The 8,850-nt window shown below is 50.8% G+C and overlaps 1 protein-coding gene across 1 annotated transcript in view; it reads right to left on the bottom strand.

Moving 5' to 3' along the window:
* The window catches only part of GP1BA (glycoprotein Ib platelet subunit alpha), a 2,728-nt gene extending 1,129 nt beyond the window's left edge, over nucleotides 1-1,599 (bottom strand). The window contains 3 exon segments of the mRNA XM_023184704.2: nucleotides 1-2; nucleotides 4-1,265; nucleotides 1,493-1,599. The exon segment at nucleotides 1-2 is cut by the window's left edge and continues 1,129 nt beyond it. Coding sequence (XP_023040472.2) covers nucleotides 1-2; nucleotides 4-1,265; nucleotides 1,493-1,573 — 1,345 coding nt within the window. The 5' untranslated portion in view covers nucleotides 1,574-1,599.
* Between the last annotated feature and the right edge of the window lie 7,251 nt (nucleotides 1,600-8,850).

Raw genomic sequence — 8,850 nt, 5'->3', positions numbered from 1 at the left:
GGGGTGGGCTCCGGGGTGGTCGGGCTTGGGGTGGGCTCCGGGGTGGTTGGGCTTGGGGTGGGCTCCTGGGTGATTGGGCTTGGGGCGGGCTCTGGGGTGGTCGGGCCTGGGGTCAGTTCAGTAGTGGATTTTGGAGTTTTGGAGAATGTGGTGGATCCCGTGTGAAGTGTGAAATCTGGGGTCCATCTGGGTGGGAATGTGGTCTGCTCCTTAGTGGATTCTTGTGTTGGATGCAAGGAGGAGGGCATTTGGCTGTCTACAGAAGCAGCAGACCATGAGTGGAATAGACCCCAGGGAGTTGTATGGGCTTTGGTGGAGAACTTGACCACAGTCCTTGTGGCACGCACCTCATCACCCTCAGTGTCCTCGTCTGTGTAGTAATCATATAGGCCTGGGTCATCTTCATCACCAAGGGTGGGGCATCCCTTTCCCGGGTATTTGTAGACAGGAATCTTGTCTGAATTGTCACACTGCACACTGGCCACGTTAGAGGTCATGGCCTTGACGTCCACACCTTCCTTCCACACGTAGACATTTTCGGCATTGTCCTGCAGCCAGCGACGAAAATAGAGGATCTCACAGTTGCATAACCAGGGGTTCCCATGGAGAAAAGCAAAAGGCAGGAGGTGGAACCCAAAAAAGCCCTTTGGTATCGTAGACAGCGAGTTCTCTTGGAGGAGGAGGGTGTCGAGATTCCCCAGCCCATCCAGGAGCCCGGCGGGGAGCTCGGTCAAGTGGTTGTTAGCCAGACTGAGCTTCTCCAGCTTGGGTGTGGGCGTCAGGAGCCCTGGGGGCAGGGTCTTCAGCTCATTGCCTTTCAGGTAGAGCTCTTGGAGTTTGCCAAGACCATGCAGGGCACCAAGAGGCAGCGAGGTCAGCTGGTTGAAGGAGACGTCCAGGATGGTGAGAGCAGGCAGTGTCTGCCCTAGCAAGGGCAGGCTTTGCAGCTTATTGTGGGATAGATCCAGGGTCCCGAGCACTGGCAGTGTCCCATCGACCTGGAGCTTGGTGAGCTCGCACTTATCTAGGGACAGCTGAGTGAGGCGAGTGAAAGGCAGCAGGGATGCCAGGGAGAAGGTGTACAGGAGGTTCTCACCCAAGTGGAGGATTGTCATGTCTTTTGGCAGGTCTGGAGGCAGTGCTCTCAGATTCCTCTTGTCACAGTTCACTTCTAGGTGGCTGGCCACTTTGGAGACCTCACAGATGGGGTGGGGATGCAAGGGGCTTGGCAGCAGGAGCAGCAAGAGGAGGAGAGGCATGAGGACCTGTGGGCAAGGGGGCCTTCAATGGACCCCCCTGCAGCCCCTGGCAGCATTCCCCCAGGTCCCAGCCCGCTTCCCGCTGCAGCTTCGCTTCCAGAAACAGCCTTCACACCTCCTGTCCTCCCTACTCCCCTCTCCCACCCTTGCCTGCAGAGCTTACACTACTAGCTCCAGTCCCTCTTTCCCCTCCCTCCGACCCCTCTCCTGCCCCAGCACCAACCCCGGCTTACAGGCAGGTGGAAAGACCTCTGAAGGCACACAACGTCTTCTAAGGTGCCACTCGACTCAGTCCTTCTCTCTTCTAGCCCCATGGAGGACTAAGCCAGTGGCAAGGAAGGGGATGGGGGTGAGGAGGAAATGCAGGCCTGATAGGGATTCCAGTGACCAGGAATCCCTTGGACACAAGCCCTTATCGCCTCACTCCACGGCTTTCCCCCAAGCCTTCTTTGTGGTTCTCTCTTCCGCTTTCCTTTTACCCAGGGGAGATGGGGGTGGACTCCTCCAAACAGCCTTCCGCCATCTTTTAAAAACCTCTCCAGGGCCGGGCACAGTGGCTCACGCCTGTAATCCCATAGCTTTGGGAGGCTGAGGTGGATGGATCACCTGAGGTTGGGAGTTCGAGTCCAGCCTGACCAACATGGGGAAACCCTGTCTCTACTAAAAATACATTAGCCAGGCATGGTGGCGCATGCCTGTAATTCCAGCTCCTCGGGAGGCTGAGGCAGGAGAATCACTTGAACCTGGGAAGTGGAAGGAGGTTGTGGTGAGCTGAGATCGTGCCATTGTACTCCAGCCTGGGTGACAAGAGCGAAACTCCATCTTAAAAACAAAAAAAACCTCTCCAGATGCCACCTTCTCTTCGTCTTCACAGCTGCATTCTGAGAATTGCCTACTTTTTTTTTTTTTTTTGGAGATGGAGTCTCACTCTGTCACCCAGGCTGAAGTGCAGTGGCACCATCTCGGCTCACTGCAACCTCCACCTCCCGGGTTCACACCATTCTCCTGCCTCAGCCTCCCGAGTAGCTGGGACTACCGGCGCCCACCACCACGCCCGGCTAATTTTTTGCATTTTTTTTAGTAGAGACGGGGTTTCACTGTGTTAGCCAGGATGGTCTTCATCTCCTGACCTCGTGATCCGCCCGCCTCGGCCTGAGTTGCCTGCTTTCAATTCTCTCCCACCTTTCTCTCTGCCTTCTTATCCCAGTCTATGCTGATTTCTTTCTCCCACTACTCCATTGACTCGGTTCTTACCAAGGTCTTTAATGCCCTCCCTTCTCTACGTCCATGGGACACTTCTCCACCGTGATCTTACTTTATTTCAGCAGCCCACATACTCATGGCCACTCACCCCTTGGGATTCTCCTTTTGGCCCCTGTGACACATGACCCTGTAATTTTCTTAGTTTTCTTTTTTTTTTTTTTTGAGACGAAGTCTTGCTCTGTCGCCCAGGCTGGAGTGCAGTGGCCGGATCTCAGCTCACTGCAAGCTCCGCCTCCCGGGTTTACGCCATTCTCCTGCCTCAGCCTCCCGAGTAGCTGGGACTACAGGCGGCCGCCACCTCGCCCGGCTAGTTTTTTGTATTTTTAGTAGAGACGGGGTTTCACCGTGTTAGCCAGGATGGTCTCGATCTCCTGACCTCGTGATCCGCCCGTCTCGGCCTCCCAAAGTGCTGGGATTACAGGCTTGAGCCACCGCGCCCGGCCTTAGTTTTCTTCTTACCTGTTTGGTTGGGCCTTCTCAGTCTCCTTCACAGATTCCCCTTCCTGTGCCTTTCCTGAACAATTAACCTGCCCCCAGAGTCTCTGCTTAGGCTCTCTTCTTTCCCTTTTTTTTTGAGACAGAGTCTTGCTCTGTTTCCCAGGCTGGAGTGCAGTGGCATGATCTCGGCTCACCGCAACCTCCGCCTCTCGGGTTCAAGCAATTCTCCTGCCTCAGCCTCCCGAGTAGCCGGGATTACAGGCACGCACCACAATGCCCAGCTAATTTCTGTAATTTTAGTAAAGATGGGGTTTCACCATATTGGTCAGCCTGGTCTCGAACTCCTGACCTCCAGTGATCCACCCACATTGGCCTCCTGAAGTGGTGGGATTAGAGGCAGGAGCCACCGTGCCCGGCCTTCTCTTCTTTCCTTATGCTATGCAACCACCTGAAATTATCCTCATCCATTCCCTTGCCTTCAACCACCACCTACAACCTAAAGATTCTCAAATCTATGTCTCTAGTCCAGACCCTTCTCCTGAGACACAAGCACATATGTACAGTTGCCTTCTGGACGTCTCTATTTGGATGTCCCACAGACACCAAAACAGTATGTTCAAAGCTGAAGTCATCATTTCTCTCCAAATGGCTTCTCCTCCTGTGTTGCTTAACCTGGTGAATGGCACCATCATCCACTCATTTACCTAACCATTCAGTCATCACAGACACAATCCCTAATAGCCATCTCTAATGTCCCCTGTCTTTCATCCCCATCACCAAGTCCTGCTGATTATATCTCCCGTCTCTCTCAAATCTACTCTCCATCCACACCATCCTGCCAGCATTCCTAGTCCAAGGTTGTTATTGTTTCTTCCTCCTCCTCCTCCTCTTCTTCTTCCTCCTTTTCCTCCTTTCTTCTTTCTTGTTCTTCTTCTTTCTTTCTCTTCTTCTTCTCCTCCTCCTCCTCTTCTTCTTCTCTTCTTCTTCTTCTTCTTCTTCTTCTTCTTCTTCTTCTTCTTCTTCTTCTTCTCCTCCTCCTCCTCCTCCTCCTTTTCCTCCTCCTCCTTCTTCTTTTTCTTCTTCTTTTTTTTTTTTTCCTTTTTTTTGAGATGGAGTCTTGCCCTGTCACCCAGGCTGGAGTGCAATGGTGCCATCTCGGCTCACTGCAAGCTCCGCCTCCCGGGTTCATGCCATTCTCCTGCCTCAGCCTCCCGAGTAGCTGGGACTACAGGCACCCACCACCACGCCCAGCTAATTTTTTTTGTATTTTAGTAGAGACGGGGGTTTCACCATGTTAGCCAGGATGGTCTCGATCTCCTGACCTCGTGATCCACCCGTCTTGGTCTCCCAAAGTGCTGGGATTATAGGCGTGAGCCACTGCGCCCGGCCTGTGGGGCACATTTTCTCAGGACCTCCTGGGACAGTGTCATGGGTGAAAAAACAAAAAAACGAAACAAAACGAAACAAAACGACAACAACAACAAAAACCCTGGCTACTTCAAAGACTTCCCAGGGAGGCCTGGAGAAGCAGACATGGAGCTATGCAGCCAGGAACAGTGCCCAGAACCAGGCTGCAGAACCAGTCTGGTGAGCAAAATTCTGCTCCTGCTGCAAGACCAGGTTATGGAATCGTGTAGAACTCGAGCTGCTGAGCCAGAAACAGTGTTATCACAACAGCACCTGCTGCAGACAAAATCCTACACCATCCCTATTCCTTTGTGATACTGGCTCCCAATTCAAAGTCTGGGCCGGGCGTGGTGGCTCACACCTGTAATCCCAGCACTCTGGGAGGCCAAGGGAGGTGGATCACCTGAGGTCAGAGTTCGAGACCAGCCTGGCCAACATAGTTAAACCCCGTCTCTACTAAAAATAAAAATTAGCCGGGCGTGGTGGTGCGCACCCGTAATCCCAGCTACTCAGGAGGCTGAGGCAGGAGAATCACTTGAACCCAGGAGGCGGAGGTTGCAGTGAGCCAAGATCGCACCATTGCACTCCAGCCTGGGTGACAGAGTGAGACTCTGTCTCGAAAAAACAAAACAAAACAAAGTCTGGGTGAGTCTGATTGGGCGTGTGTCTGTGACCCAGCTGCAAGAGAGTCTGGGAAAGCAGGTGTCTGGCATTTCCAGCTAGGAAAGCTGAAGCATGCTCCACTTCTCCAAAGATTCTGAAGTTGAAGGATTTTCCAAGCATAGACTCACATGCTTTGGCACCTACTAAAGTACTCCTATGTTTTACTTTCTTCAGATGTCAATGTCCTGATTATTTATTTATTTAGTCTTCTGGCTCTGTTGCCCAGGCTGTAGTGCAGTGGCACGACCTCAGCTCACTGCAACCTCTGCCTCCTGGGTTCAAGCAGTCCTCCCACCTCAGAAGCTGGGACTACAGGCACATGCCACCATGTCTGGCTAGTTTTTGTATTTTTTGTAGAGATGGGTTTTGCTATGGCTGGTTGGGAACTTTGAGTTCAAGGGATCTGCCTGCCTCGACCTCCCAAAGTGTTGAGATTACAAGTGTGAGCCATCATGTCACGCCCTGAATTGTATTAACACATTTTCAAATTTTGCATCTTTGAGTCCTTGGAATTAACCTTACTTGGTCAATATAATTCTGAGTTGATTTGCTCACTTTTTTTTTTTTTTTTTTTTTTTGAGACAGTCTTACTCTGTTGCCAGGCTGGAGTGTAGTGGCACGATCTCGGCTCACTACAGCCTCTGCCTCCCAGGTTCAAGCAATTCTCCTGCCTCAGCCTCCCGAGTAGCTGGGATTACAGGCACACCACCACACCCGGCTAATGTTTTGTATTTTTAGAAGAGAGGGTGCTTCACCATGTTGGCCAGGATGGTCTCAATCTCTTTTTTCACTCTTGTTGCCCGGGGTGGAGTTCAATGGCGTGATCTCGGCTCACTGCAACCTCCACCCCTGGGTTCATGCGATTCTCCTGCCTCAGTCTCTCAAGTAGCTGGGATTAAAGGCATGCACCACCACACCTGACTAATTCTGTATTTTAAATGGAGACAGGGTTTCTCCATGTTGGTCAGGCTGGTCTCGATCTTCCGACCTCAGGTGATCAGCCTGCTTCAGCCTCCCAAAGTGCTAGGATTATAGGGGTGAGCCACTGCACCTGGCTAGTCTGGATCTCTTGACCTCGTGATCCGCCCACCTTGGCCTCCCGAAGTGCTGGGATTACAGGCGTGAGCCACCGTGTCTGGCCTGCTCACATTTTATTTAGGACTTCTGCATCTAAGTTAGGAAATAAGAGTGGCTTATAGATCTCTTTTGGGGATCTTTGTCTGTTTTTCTGTTTGTTTGGTTGTTTGGTTTTATGATCAGAGTTATGCCAGCCTTGTAAATTGGAAAACTATATTCTCTGGAACAGTTATAGATAGGGATTTTCTGTTCTATATAGATTGGTGGAGTTCACCTATAAACCCATCTGGATGTGGTGCCATTTTGGAGATAGCTTTCTGTGTTTTTTGTTTGCTTGGTTTGGTTTGATTTGAGACAGGGACTCACTTTGTCACCCAGGGTAGAGTGCAGTGGTGCCATCATGGCTCACTGCAGCCTCAACCTCCCAGGCTCAAGCGATCTTCCCACCTCAGTCTCCTAAGTAGCTGGGACCTCAGGCATGTGCCACTATGCCCAGCTATTTAAAAAATTTTTTTGTAGAGACAGAGTCTCACTATGTTACCCAAGCTGGACTCGAACTCCTAGGCTCAAGCAGTCCTCCTGTCTCCACCTCCCAGCCACTCGAAAGGCTGAGGTAGGAGGATTGCTTGAGCCCAGGAGGTCGAGGCTGCAGTAAGCCATGATTGCACCACTGCACTCTGGCCTGGGTGACACAGTGAGACCCTGTCTCAAAAATAAAATAAAATAAAATAATTCCTTCCTTAATATTCTTCCTGTTGTTGAAGCCACCTTTGCAAAATTATGACTGAGACAGTGAAAGGGATCTAACCAACTCCATCTTGCTTCTAAACTTTAAGCTGTGCTTGTTCCTTCCTGGGCATAGGCTGAGCTAACTTTGAGAGGAACTGAGTTTATTGTTCATAGTTACAGGCGTGAGCCATCACATCCAGCCTATAGTTTATAGTTTAAAACAAAGACGGTAACAGCCCTTTCCCAAAACAAACCTACTTCTTGCCTGGGGACTAGACTGCCTTTGTAGGACTAACAAACTAGCCATGAGATTAGCAATTGTGGTTTAGGAGGCCGGGCGCCAGTGGCTCACGCCTGTAATCCCAGCACTTTGGGAGGCCGAGGTGGGCAGATCACTTGAGGTCCGGAGTTTGAGACCAGCATGACCAACATGGTGAAACCCCGTCTCTACTAAAAATATAAAAATTAGCTGGGTGTGGTGGTACACACCTGTAATCCCAGCTACTCAGGAGGCTGAGATGGGAGAATTGCTTGAACCCCAGAGGCGGAGGTTGCAGTGAGCTGAGACGGCGCCACTGCACTCCAGCCTGGCTGACAGAGCAAGACTCTGTCTCAATAAAGAGAGAGAGAGAAAAGGAAGGAAAGGAAGGAGAGAGAGAGAGAGAGAGAGAAAAGGAAGAAAGAGAAAGAAGGAAGGAAGGAAGGAAGGAAGGAAGGAAGGAAGGAAGGAAGGAAGGAAGGAAGGAAGGAAAGAGAAAGAAAGAAAGAAAGAAAGAAAGAAAGAAAGAAAATAAGAAAAGAAAAGAAAAGAAAAGAAAAGAAAAGAAAAGAAAAGAAAAGAGAGAAAGCAAGCAAGCTAGCTGGAGGCCACAGGATTCTGACCCTCCCCGGACTGCCCCTAAAACCAGTGCTTGAGGCATTTTGCAGACCCTGCCCTTGATGGATCAGCTGGCCCCACCCAGATCAATCAACTGGCTCATCTGATCTTGTGGCCCCCACCCGGGAACTGACTCAGCACAGGAGAACAGCTTCAGCTTCCCATATTTTCATCTCTGACCTGATCAGTCAGCACTCCCGGCTCACTGGCTTTCCCCCACCCACCAAGTTGTTCTTAAAAACTCTCATCCCCAAATGCTCAGGGAGACTGATTTGAGTAACAGTAAAACTCTGGTCTCCCACACAGTCAGCTGTGCGTGAATTACTCTTTCTCTATTGCAGTTCCCCTGTCTTGATAAATCGGCTCTGTCTAGGCAGTGGGCAAGGTGAACCCATTGGACGGTTACCTTGTTATCTGAGCCTAGCCTAGGGCTGTGATCTAATCGTGGACAACTGTACTCCTCGTAGGATTCCACATGGTGAATGAGGTGATAAGGGAAGAGGATGCAGAACTGGTCTTCATTCATTTCAGCAGTGTGCAGGAGAAGTTGTAGAGACGTTCCTGCTACTAAGGTCCCCAAAGTTACCTGATTCCTGAGCTGTCCTGTGTTGTCGATGTTCTCTTGCATACAGTGAGCTCCTGTATCTCTTTCCAAGAAATTTCTGTTGGATTAAGTTAGCTAGAGTAGATTTCTCTTACATGCATTCGAAGAAACCTAATCCAGTTCTTGTTGTTGTTGTTGTTGTTGTTGAGACAGAGTCTCACTGTGTCAGGCTGGAGTGCAGTGGCACAATCTCGGCTCACTGAAACCTCCTGCTCACTGCAACCTCTGCCTCCCGGGTTCAAGCGATTCTCCTGCCTTAGCCTCCCGAGTAGCTGGGATTACAGGCACATGCCACCACACCTCGCTAATTTTTGTGTTTTCGTAGAGATGGGGTTTCACCATGTTGGCCAGGCTGGTCTTGAACTCCTGACCTAAGGTGATCCGCCCACCTTGGCCTCCCAAAGTGCTGGGATTACAGGTGGGAGTCACCACACCTGGCCCCTAATCCAGTTCTCCAGTTCTCTAGTGTAATTCATTCATTCCTTCCTTCCTTCCTTCCTTCCTTCCTTCCTTCCTTCCTTCCTTCCTTCCTA

Source organism: Piliocolobus tephrosceles, chromosome 16 (genome assembly GCF_002776525.5).
Source record: "Piliocolobus tephrosceles isolate RC106 chromosome 16, ASM277652v3, whole genome shotgun sequence".
NCBI classification, from domain to species: domain Eukaryota; kingdom Metazoa; phylum Chordata; class Mammalia; order Primates; family Cercopithecidae; genus Piliocolobus; species Piliocolobus tephrosceles.
The sequence above is the reverse complement of the archived record's forward strand: the minus strand, read 5'-3'. Positions and strand labels throughout refer to the sequence as shown.